The following is a 13,272-nucleotide window of genomic DNA, read 5'->3' as shown; positions in this document are numbered from 1 at the left end:
AAAGCAAATACTGTAATAGACAAAGTATTTCCAAGTTCCAGCCACTGCCTCTCAGAGAATTCCTATACGGCTGTCAAAGAATTCACATGAATGACTAACACCAACTCCACACACAGACAGAATAAGCAGTCTTGAAAAGTGAGAAGAAATTAGACTGTCTTAACCGAATGCAAACCCTTTCACGTGTGAAATCAATCACATTGAAAGACAGGCTTTCACTAGATTGCAGTTTACAAGCATCAGATGACTGAGATTTCACACCTGAAGCCCTTTAAGACAGTTAACTATGACCTTCAAAATCATTTCTAGAGTGGGAAGCAGAGGATGAATCTGTTAGCCTTTCTCCAGAAAAATCTTTGAAGATTTATCATCTTGCATCATCAGGAAATGTATCAAGGAGAGGATAAGATGACATGCCAAAGGACATTCCTATCACATGTGACAACAGCTAAATTAAATGCTAAACTTATGAAATCTGGCACTCCAATCTGAGCATGTTAGCATTCATTCCTCTCCCTATCTCCCCAAGTATGGGCTGATACTGCAGTGGGTTACAACTCTTTAAACAGAATTTTCCTTGAAGCTCTGAAAATCAGGTGTAAAGATGCAAGCCAAAGACAGATGCTGCAAACATTTCCCATAATATTCTGATGAGGAACAGCACATAAATAATATACAGCAAATTTTAACCCTAGATTTTTCCAGTACAGCCAGTCTCTAACAGAGGCTCACGGTGCTTAACTCTTCTGTGTCAGAGCACTTAAAACTGGTAAGTAATGACTTGTCTAGGATCAATGTCAAAAAAGTCACCTAAGGACTTCTTGCAAGGAGTGAAGCAAATTAACTGCAAACTAGAACAAAGTTACAAACAGAGCTTCTCCAGTACTTGTCTCATCAACTTCTAACACACAGCTTTTGCCAATATACATCTACTGTCAAAAGGCTTCAAGTCTAGACTCATACAGATCTGCAGTCTCTCCCATCAGAGAAAAAAAAAAAAAAAAAAAGAGCTGGAGGAGATTAATCAGTTTTATCATTAGCATAACTTACCTGCAAACCTACTGCTGAGCAACAGATTCAGCCTTATTCCTATATATGTACCTAAACTTCAGGTGAAGGAGGAAGTACTACAAGTACTTTGTTTCTTTGCATTCATTCAGCTTGAGTGAAGGCATGATTTTGCCTGATTAAAGTGCCTAATAGTCATTCACTTTTCTGTGGGGTGGGAGAGGAATACATTTTGTGTTTTCTTAAAGCATTCTGAGGTAACATCTTTTGACATTATCTCTGCCCCTGAAAATCTGTGCAAAACTTGTGCACCTATAAGCTGAATGGAAGTGAATTATCTGAAGGCATTTGTGAAATGATACTACTCCGATCTGTAACTACTGCTTCAAAGTAAAATCAAGATTTCTACTAGACTACACCAAATACAGAAGTGTTTGTTTACAGAATTAGAAGCTAATTCTGCTCATGGTGTTCTGCTTCAGGAAAATGGAAGTGAAGCCACCCAACTACCTATTTCCTTATACTTTAAGCCATGTTCTTCTCCACTGTAAGTAAAGAGAATTACTTATGAGAGATACGAACCTAAGGAACAAACAGATCTCATGGTCTTATCACAAGAGAATCATTTAACAGGATGGCTACAGGGAAGTTTGTCACAGGTTAATCACTTGCTAACTGTTTGCATCACATCTAAGAAACAAGTGGTCTGAGAATCCAAAGGAAAAACTGATTTAAAAAAAAAAAGTATGCTTATATAAACATACATATGCATATAAGACAATCCATCTACCTATCAGTAACTAAATTTCACTCATTGTTTCTGGTTTAAGTGTACTTTACTTTTACATCCCATACAGTAACAGTAAAACCTGAATGTTTAAATACCTTGCCATTAGTGATGTACTTGCAATTGATTTTTAGAAATTTCTCTGTAAATGCTTCCTCCTCTTCAGAGGTGGACGATACCACTCTTGTAGGACGAACACAGGGGTGCGCTGGTGAAGCAGCTGACTCTTTCTGTTGGACTCCATCTGGATCCTGTAAGGGAATATTAAAAAAAAAAAAAAACAAAAAAAAACAAAACACAAAACCAAACAAACTTATCAACCTGTCTTTTTCAATATTAACTTCAAGAGATTTTGTTGTGTAATTTTTCTTATTTTGATTTGACATAAAGAAAATGTAAAAATAGGGTCCAGATCCACTGCAGTTTAAAGGACTGCTTTGATCTGACAGTTTATGCAATTAACAAAGCACAGCTCAAGAAGCCCGTAAGAAATGCAAATGGACAGAGGTATTCAGAACCAACTTGGGAATAAGCAAAACAATGATTAGAGCTCACATAAAGAAGCTGCCCAGTGTCACATGCAAGATTTGAGCAGAAGTTAGCAGAAAAGGTTATTTTCTAACTTCAACAGAAGTTCTACTGAACATCCTCTGTTTACCTTCCATAATATTACTCACTACTTTGTTGCAAGGTCAGCAAGTCCAACCTTGTATTCAAAGCGGGCCTAAGCGTATATTACATTACATCATGCTGCTCATAGCCTTTCCAGTTGAGTTTAAGTCTTCAAGGCTAGAGATCCTACAGCCTCTCCAAGGAACCTGCTCCAGTGTTTAACCACCCTCACTGTGAAAAATATTTTCCTGTCATTTAACCAGGACCTCTTCTGCAGCAACTTGAAGCTGTTGCTGCCCACTGTTTTATTACAAACCTCTAGAAGACCCCAAACTCCTCTCTCGCCTGTCAGGTAGTACATACACAGAAATGAGGCTGTCCATTAGTATTTTCTTCTCCAGACTAAAACCGCCCCAACTCTCAGCAATCCTTGTGCCTGATGTTTCTATTCCCTGATCTCTTAATGGCTCTCCGCTGGGCTGTCTCCAGCATGTCAATCTTTACCTTGTACTGGAGGTGCCAGAAGTGGACACAATACTGCAAATGCAGCTTCACCATCCCCGCAGACAGAACAACCATTTCCCTCAACCTGTTGGCATTCCTCTTTCATCTGCCACCTGGCATATGACCAGCCTTTACTATCACAACTGAACACTGTTCAACATCTCCACCAGGACACTACTCCTCAATCTCTGCTAGCCAATCCTTACCCTGTACTGCTACACGAGGTTCTTTCTGTCCCAGGCAGGTCTTGGCTGTTGTTGCATTTCATGAGATTTCTGTTACGTCATCTCTCCAGACTCTTGCCCCTCTGATGAGCAGCCTTTGCCCTTCCCTCCAGTGTACTGCCCACTTTCCCTAATTTTTGTTCCCCCCTCCTCCTCACCCCGAGCTTGCTGACAGTGTGTTTTGTCCTGTGTCCCATTATTCAGGTTACTGATGAGCAGATTATCAACACTATTAGCCCAATATGGACCCTAAGGATTTGCAATTGTCCACCATCACAGAAAACAAACAACAAAAATAACCAGCTACACACACACAAATGCTGAATCACCTTTGAGCCCAAAGATACAGCTAATTCTTCCAGCCCATCTTGTAGTCTACCCATTCAGTTCAGATTTCCCCAGTATGTAACAAGGTTACTTTGGGACAGTGACATTCCTGGGCAGACAATAGGAAGATTTACTTATGTTGCTGTCTAACAGTACATCCAAAGTAGCGAATATGGAACCTTACAACGGACAGGACACACAGTGAAATAAAAGCTATACGTACAGTAGACAGACTGCGCCAAATCCTATTTTATAGTCACAGCAACCCTGTCTTGGAGCTTAACCAACATCTAAAGACTCCCATTTCATACATAATTGCTACTTTTAGTTACTAATAAAATATTACTACTTGTTAAAAATGTGAACGTCTATGTTCCCTTTTGTTTTCTGCTTTTCTGTTCAGTTCTGTTCACTAGTACAGACTGAAGTTAAATACCTTTAATCACATTCAGGAACATTATACACAGGTTTTTTTCAGTTCATCTCTGGCACTAATGTAGCCTTTGTTTGCATCTTACAATTTGAGTTAGAAAGCAAAAAATCCAAAGCATCTTAGAGAACATTGACTTGAACTTTGCTGGAAAAGCTAAAAACTGAACTTCCAGGAAATGATTTATCATTCTATATACGCCTTTCTCCTAAAAGTTATGTGGTCATCTTCGTGACTCACATAACAAGTGGCTACAGGAATCCTCAGCTGATATCCAAGTCCACTGTGAAGAAGCCATCTCTTTCTCATTTATATTGCCATGCAATATACAACAGGAATAACACTCGTGGCAGACTTTCAAATTTAATGATGACTCCCTTGTCACTACATATTATTTTGAAGTGGATTTTTAAGTTTTATAGGCAGTAGCAATGTAAAAAAAATCTCCAAAAATTTAACAGGGCAATGCAGGTCTTACATTAGCCACATGCTGGTTTGTATTTAGCAATATGGTTGTGTTAAGCTACTCTAGTGTGTGATAAAACAGAAACAAAGGAACATAGAAATTATTATATACTATCTTACCACAACACAGGTTCAGTTATTCATTAGCCATCTTATTCCGTTTCTAGCAAGAATGCATCAGTTTAAATGACCATAGCACAGAGGACCTTTTATATTATGCAGGTAGCATAATATAGCCTCTTTACCTTGAAATGGGCTTAAATTTAAACTGTACATCTGGAGTCAAAATTGAAGGAGAGTCTAAGATGACAGATTATCAATTCAGAAGATAAGAGAATGTATGCTCTCATTCATAATGACAGCAGTAAGCCAAGAGAGAAGAGAAACACAGCAAACAGGTGCTATGATTAAGAACAAAACTTTCCAGCCTTAACTGCTCAAATAGAAGTTGAGCACCTTTTGTGTTCCTAGAAAGACTGTTTGAAAAGCAAACCCAAACACACGTTGAGTTCACACTGATAAATGCAAGTGATTTCCATTCTTTGCTTTCTTTTGACAAACTGTATCTACAAATATCCTTTCCTTCCTTCCATGTATTTTGAAAGACCTCAGAAACAGAAACTTCCATAATCACTTTATTTTATCTTGTCACATTGCTCATGTTTTACTTTCCCTGAAGCATTTAAGAACTTCTTGTAGTAATCCACAAAATGTAACGATGTGCACAAAATAGTTTTGCAACACCACAGTGTGTCAGTTAAACATGTAACACCCAAATTGTTCCTAACATTGAACTGCCGACACTAGACAAAACCTTTTGCATAGAAGATTCTAACCTCTAAAAGATCTTAATCTAGTTGGTTTCTACTACACTTTCAAGCTTTTATCTATTATATGCATACAGTCAAAGTTTCAGATAAATTACAGGTATGGTTGCACAATCAAGCCTCCTTACCTACTATATGCAAAAAAGCATATACAAAATAATGCACAAGAGGAAGCATAAGATATTTTTCTGATACAGGATCTAGTGCATTGTAGGAAGAGCTCTGATTTCTAGTAGAAAAACTATTTTCCATCAACTAACTTCTCATGACATAGGCTATATGGGTAAGGTCTATTCTAACATTTACAGTTACTCCAAGACTGATACAGACAAATGTGTTCTTGCAGACTAGTCTGTTTACTGTGCTACAGCACATTCAGTCTGCCATAACACATAAAAGAAATTATTCAACACAAATGACAGCAGACATATTATGAGAACAGGAATACTAGGCCGGAGTAGTCTGCTGGAGTAGACATTTGACAGCTTGACTGAGCACTATGAAGAAAGCTTGGGTTTTGAGAGAAAAGACAGTATCTGGGAAAAGAATAGTAGTAACAGGTAAAGAAACACCTGGATAAGGTCATAATTGCACAAACTGCAGAGAAGCTCAGGCTCCAACACTGCATTTCCTGCTTGGAGTCCTCCCCATAGAATTCTGTTGACAGCAAGTCAGTGTTCCTGGAAAGACATACTTATACAAAGCTAGCTGCTACCTAAGAATCTACATTCAAGCTGAAATACAGAGCAGCTCTGATGGCTAAATAATTCTAGTATAAGAAAAAAAAAAAAAAAAAAAAAAAAAAATCCACAAAGGTAGAACTACTGAATAAGCCTTTCACTGAAACTGGCTTCCCTCCCTCTCCATTTACTTTATTTTCTAAATGAAATCAGAGAACTCCCTCCTGCACTGCTAAAGGAAGCAGGGGAGCCCTTTTCTTTCAGCTATTTGAGTATTCTTGCCCATGTATCACTGCTACAGAAAGTCAGTAAGATTAGAGACAAATGTTTAACTAGTTCTGAAAAAGTAACAAATACAGAAATGCAACAGGAACTAGTACTAAAGACTTCAGTCTGCAAGGATAGTAATTTGCTAGAAATAGCTTGCCTTCAAAGCAGTTTTCACATAGAAAACTGTCATTTACAAAGACTAAAAGCTTATATTTACTTCTAAAAAGGTACTATTTTACTTTTCAACTTAGTGTCGTTAAATACTTTCTCCCCAGAATGAAAGAATAGTATAAGAAGAAAGCATAGCACCTGTAACATTTCTCTTGTAAGGGAAAATTAATTTTAAGGACAACAGGTATACCTACATTTACTGTAGCCTTCTCAAGCTCTGCTTCGGAAGATGTAGGTGATAGGGGACTTATAGGACTTAGAGAGGGGGAGCTGTCCACACTAGAAATGTAGTCTGGGTCAGGAACATACAAAATCTATAAAGAAAATATAACGTAGTTAGAAGTTACGCTTTCAGCTTTACTTTAGATTTCCCAGCAGTTCAGGTATGTATTTCCTATGTTTTCTCAAAATAAGCTATACAAAACCATTCCTGTTCCCACTAATTGTAACAAAAATTATGAGTTGAGGGAATACACATCACACCAAATACTACTAAATTTTAGCTTTTAAAGTTTTTTAAAACAGTTATCTTGAGATAAGATTGATTTTTAGTCATTAAAGATTGATTTTATAGTTACAATAGAGGAAAGAGTTCACATAGACAGCATTAGAAGTATATAGCTGCACAGAAACACCCAATACAGTGTTCATGGAAGACCTGCCCTATTATTTCTCTCATTATTTCTGTGCTATTTGAGTAACCAAGAAACAGCTCTTATCACTGAAGGGGAGAGGACGGGGGAGGGGATGGGACGGGACACACAACACAAAAGCAAAGCAAACCAAAATCCTCAAACAAAAAAAAAAAAAAAAAAAATTAACCCAAAACAACTGTAGTTATTCACCCTCCTTACATACATTACTTTGGACATGGTAGGCTTTCAAGCTACCTAGACAGTTTTGCAGCAATCAGAAATAAACACTGGATGTTTTCAAATAAAGGTCTAATATCAAATGGCCAATAGTTTTCACTTGATTCCAGGCCTGACTTTCAAAGACAAGTGAAAAATTAAGCCAAAAGAAGGAAATGAAAAAGATATAAGCAATAGTGACCTCTAAGAAGTGAATGAAAGTTCATATACTACTGGTAAAGACAGCAAGTTTTCAGACTGGAACAGAAACATTATTCAGTTTATTAAAATAGAATTGCAGGCAGTAGTATGCAGTCAGGAATGCTGTTTGTAAGTTGTAGCCTGAATTTGTCTTTCAAGTTGGTAAACAGCCTCCTATATTTAAAGTAACAATTTAGCTTGTATTCAAATTATATTATGCCATTAAGCATATTTAGTTTTAAAAGTCCTCTGATCTTATTTAAGAGAGACAGGTAGCTTCATGAGACGCTCCCCTTCTAGGCAGTTAATAGGCATAAGGAATTCACAACCTAGAGAAAAATGAAAAACTCTTTTACAAAGCCAATAGGAAAACCAGTAATAGAAGCAGTTTAACACTTCCTCTGGTAGAGATTAGAAACAACAGAAAACCAATCTTTGTTAGATAAATAACATGTATAGTGTAATACCTGTCCAGGAACGACTGCTCTGGAGAAGAGCTTATTTAACTGAACCAGCTCATTGGGTGTTGTATCAAATTTCAAGGCAATAGTGTTTAAAGTATCTCTTGATTCCACCTGTATCAATTGGGAAAACAAAAGGAAAAACAAACCTGTAAGAAGTTAGCTCAAATAGTGGCTTACAAATTTTATCATGTGTAGATTTACCAGGATTTTGATGAACTGCAAGTCTTCACAACTGTCATCCCCTACCCCGCCCCCCAAAAAAAAACCAAAAATAAAACCAAAACCAAACAAATAAGAAAAATGAACAATAAAACCCACCCCAAACAATCACAAAACTGAACTACAAAACCCCACAAGAAACTAAACTCCCAGAAATATACCTACCCCTGACCATGAGGATACTGCCACAAGACACCTGCCTTCCTACTATGCTTCCTCGTGGCCAGAAGTGTCAGTCACACATACTGAGCTGTAGGCTCAGCTACTGCACCAGAACTTCAGGTCTATAAATTCATTTCTGGGTACCACTGGACCAATGCACAATTGCCTGGTTACACAGAACCCTTCATTCCCCAAAACCTCAGATTTTCACTTACAGAAAAGCTGAATCAATCTCTAAATGCAAACACAGTCTCTTCCTATTGAAATAAGCTTCTGTTAACCTGACTTTCAAGTAAAAACCTTCACTGAGATAAAAAGCAAAAGTACTGAAGCAAAACAGGTCAAGTAGGCTGATAGCAGATGGAGCATAAGCATTTTGAGTAGGTGATTCCCAAGTAAAGACAGGGTTTTTTCCAAGTTATTTTCACCCTCATTTTCTAAAATGCATTCAGTATGAACCAACAGAAGAAAGTTTTACTCACAGAGAATATTTCAGAATAAAGAATTCTCAGGAGGCATTGAGAACAGGGATATGACAAGGTAGCGTACAACCAAAATAAGTTGATTGCACAATGCATAGGGCTTCATGAACACTGTACCAGGGAAAATAACAGAAGATGAACCAATACGAGCAAAACTATGCTTGTGATGCAAAACATGTAGCACAGCTAGAAAATTAAAAATTCCATTGTCTCCTGCCTTAAATGTCTTCCCAGGTGTCCTTCTAATTACATCTGCAGAAGCTATACACCTTCCACACTATGTAAGTAGCAAGTATTAGACTATTTACTCACAGGTTTAAATTTTCCTCCTATTTTCAGGCTGTTCTCTTAACTAACTTCATTTGATAATTACAGAAAAGACTGCTTTCTCTTTTAAATTCCCTCTACTTAATTTTCACGGGAAAAAGTAGGGAATGGTGGGAGTTAAAGTCAAACACACATTTTTCTTCATAGCAAAAGCCAGTGGATATCATTAGCTGACTCTGCATACCCACTGGGTATCTTCTGCTCTCCATTCACTTCCTTAACAAAAATGTGTAGCACCATGCCTTGTATGCCTTGTCAACTGTTACTAGAATTAAACAACAGATATCCTCTACTTCTGTTTGAATGATTAAACTGGGGCAGAAAACAGAACTGAGGCTAGGGTGAAGGGAATGAAGGAAAGGAAAAGTCTTGGAGCATACACTGAATTTGTAGTGCTTGCCCCAAGAGTGGACCTTGGCCTTACATAGTTACAGAGAAAAAGGCAGAGTTTGAAACCAAAAGACTAAACCACTCTGCTTTCATAACCATGCTACAGTGGAGGTAAGTAATAAAACATACATTGGGCTAGCCTGCCTGCAACTGTACTCTGTGGTGGACTGTACCAGTTGAATTAATACATTCCATGTAACTAATCAGCATTATACATTTTGCTCTCGGTAGACTATAACAAGGCACGTTTATTTTTCACAGAAGCAGCAAACATTTTGCCAGAATGAAAAAATATGCATCTACAGGTTAGAGTGGTAGTTAATATTGAGTGATGAAATATTTAAACATTTTATTTGCATTGTGAGAATAGCTGGCAAATACAGTTCCTATTGGCTGCAATGCAAAAGTAGAATATAAAAAGTTTAATAATTGCTCCTCAAAACACATTCCCACTTAAATGTTTCAAAGCTTAACACTGAACAGACTGGTCATCCCAAAAGAATTCTGTAAAATAAATGCTCTCTTTTTATTAACTTTTCAAAGTTATGTCATATTGGGGAACACATGTCAACAGTACAGGAATAACTAAGTGTAACTGACCGTCGTGGTTTAAGTCCAGGCCCTAAATCAAAACCACGGAGTCTACTCCCCCCCCCTCTTCTTCCCCCTGCTCCCAGAGGGATGGGAAGGAGAATTGAAATAATGTAACTCCCACGGGTTGAGATAAGAACAGTCCAGTAACTAAGGTACAACACAAATCACTACTGCTACCACCAATAATAATAATGATAAGGGAAATAACAAGGGAAGAAAACACAATACCACTCGCCGACCTATCTAGGCCGACCCAGCAGTGAACTAGCCCTTCCGGGTAACTCTCAGTTTACATACTGGGCATGACATGCTGTGGTACGGAATATCTCTTTGGCTAGTTTGGGTCAGGTGTCCTGTCTCTGCTTCCTCCTGGCTTTCCCTCTTCCCTGGCAGAGCATGAGACTCAGAAAGTCCTTGGTCAGACTAAACATTTGATCAGCAACTAAAAACATCGGTGTTATCAGCGTTGTTCCCAGGACAAAAGCCAAAAACACAGCACTGCGCTAGCTACTAAGAAGGAGAAAAAATGACTGCTACTGCTGAACCCAGGACACTGACAGATACAAAGACAAATGCATTGTCCTGCAAAAAAAATATCAGCTACAAACAATGTATTTCAAACGCTATTACAGTTCAACAGATAGAAACAGAGGGCAATTTGGGATACTAGCATAATTAAGGTTCATAAGAGTTGAAGAATTTCCTGCCATACAGAGTTCATTGTCATTTTATAAAGGTGCGTTTGTCAGCCTAGATTCACTCAAGCAAAAAGACAGGGTACGGCCAAAAACATGGCAATTAGCTTATTTTAGATAATTTTCCAATTCTATAACAATTCTTTAGATAGGAAGCCATTAAGCTAAATAAAGCAGCAAGCATCTCTCTCCAGCAGTATTTGAGATATGACTCTATTGTAGTAGCTCTTATTAATTCAGTACGGTATGATCATGTATATATGCAAAAAATAAGAATATTCTCATATGTCACTTTTAATTGGTTCTAAAGCAGAAATTAAATTAGAACCATAACCTGACCAGAAATGTACTACTTGTTGCACAGATATCAAAATTTGCAACCAAAATAAGGAACAGTGGTGTCCCCATTAGAAGCTTGAGGGCCATAAAGATGCTCAGAGGGCTGGAGCACCTCTCCTATGAAGACAGGCTGAGAGAGTTGGGCTTGTTCAGCCTAAAGAGAAGGCTCAGGGGAGACCTTACAGCAGCCTTCCAGTACCTAAAGGGGCCTACAAGAAATCTGGAGAGGGACTTTTCACAAGGGCATGTAAGGATAGGACAAGGTTTTAAACTGACAGATGGGAGATTTAGATTAGATACAAGGAAGAAGTTCTTCCCTGTGAGGGTGGCAAGACACTAGAACAGGTTTTCCAGAGAAGCTGTGGCTGCCTCATCCACAGAAGTGTTCAAGGCCAGGTTGGGAGAGACTTTGAGCAACCTGGTCAAGTGGAAGGTGTCCCTGCCCACAGCAGGTGGTTGGAACTAGATGAGCTTTAAGGTCCTTTCCAACCCAAACTATTCTACAGTTCTATGATAGTTCAGAAGGTCTCCTAAAACAAACTGTAAAGTGAGATGCAAAAGCCTTGCCCAAATCCAAAGTTTGCTCTTACATGAATGTTGGAGTACATTAGCTGCTACGTAGGTATTCCTTAGGTATCACTTAATGATTGAGACATTTAAGAGTAACTCATGCCACAGTATAAAATATATTAAAAGCATCCAATTAAAACCCATAAAGCTTAAGCACTTCAACAGTGCGTTCACTCTTTTCAGCCTTCAGAAAGAAAACCATCTGGTGAGATCTCTTGGCAGCTGAAGGTTTTATCTCACAATCAGGAGCACAAGAATGGCAAATATAAGCTTCTTTTTCTTATTTGGCTGTAAAATTTGCACAAGCAAATCTCTGCACTACACGGGATTTTCGGAGACCAGCACTGATACCTTCTTAAAACAAAGCAACTGTACACGTAATAAAGACTTCCTGAAGTATCTCCTTATTTTCCAATTCTCAGGGTTTCTGACATTTAAAAAAAAAAAAAAAAAAATCTGAACAGCCAAAAGCTGAAAAAATAATTTTGTGGAAAAGCACAGCTTAAGAATTATCAATTTAAAAACATGCCACCATATACCACAGCCACCCCCCAGCTTTTCCAATCAGTTTTTCCTCATCGATTCAATACTGGAAGAGAGGGCAAAAGTCATAATAAATAAATGAACTTTGTAAATGTTCAAATATTAAAGCACTATGCTGAATCTTCATATGATTATTTCCCCTTTTGAGATGAAAGGGGGGTCATGAATGATGAACAGTGACCGCATTGTTTCATGATTTTAAGAGAATGGTAAGATTTGTTCCAATACAAGTAAACCTCTAAACCACCACAAGACATGTGAAAACACTATTTTATTCCCTGAAACAACTCAAAATAGACTCGAGCTGGCCAGCTGGTGTCTTGAAGTGGTTCAGTACATACCATGCATTCGCTTTGCTTCCTTCAGTGTACTGACTTGAATATAAAGACTGAAAGATACTGATTAATGAAAATGTAAAAAGAAAACAAGAATCACTTATTCAGGATTGTGTTAACATACACAAACTGCTTTGTACAGCAACTGCTGTTGAAAAAAGAGCTTCTTAGAATATTAAGTAGTTTCCTACACTCAATAGCAAGAGCTTCTAGTCATGAACTCTTACGCAGAGACAAGACACGCAAGACCTTACTACCTAGCTACTCCTACCATAGTCACTTACATATGTATACAAATAAGTCTAAAATCCTAAGTTAACTAAAATAATTTTTAATAGATACGACTAGATACAGAAAGAGCCGCTTAACATCCATAGCTTCCATCTTTCTTCTCCAACAGAATCTCAAATTGAACACTCTTTTCAAATCACTGTGTTCCTACTTGAGCAGAGTTACACCTCATTATCCCTTTTTTGTTAACAGAGCACTACTTTTCCACCCAGATTTGACAGGTGTGCTTGTGTGCACCAGTAGAGAAACAGCTTCAGAATCACCACTGACCATGGTTCAAACTGCCTCCACTTCTGTTAGATTAGCAACTGGCAAAGTTATTTAAAAAAATTATTTAAAACCAAATCCCTCTATTGACATTTTAATGAACTTTTTTGTCACTGCATCTTAACAACTGGAGTTCACTCATTCTTCCATTAAAAGTCAGACATTGACTACCCACAAACCAGAGTACACAAATAATTTTTTTAAAAGAATTTCAAGGCTAGTTGTCCAAGAACCAGA

General features: G+C 37.8%; 1 protein-coding gene across 1 annotated transcript in view; it reads right to left on the bottom strand.

Annotated features, from left to right (window-relative positions):
• OXR1 (oxidation resistance 1) overlaps window positions 1-13,272 on the bottom strand; it is a gene marked incomplete at its 5' end in the record, with an annotated part of 43,700 nt that overhangs the window by 16,631 nt on the left and 13,797 nt on the right. The window contains 3 exons of the mRNA XM_080611722.1: window positions 1,894-2,046; window positions 6,500-6,619; window positions 7,825-7,932. Coding sequence (XP_080467848.1) covers window positions 1,894-2,046; window positions 6,500-6,619; window positions 7,825-7,932 — 381 coding nt within the window. The remainder of the gene's footprint in view (window positions 1-1,893; window positions 2,047-6,499; window positions 6,620-7,824; window positions 7,933-13,272) is intronic.

This window comes from Psittacula echo (assembly GCF_963264785.1).
Source record: "Psittacula echo genome assembly, chromosome: 2".
Lineage (NCBI taxonomy): Eukaryota > Metazoa > Chordata > Aves > Psittaciformes > Psittacidae > Psittacula > Psittacula echo.
This window is presented reverse-complemented; position numbering and strand designations above follow the sequence as displayed.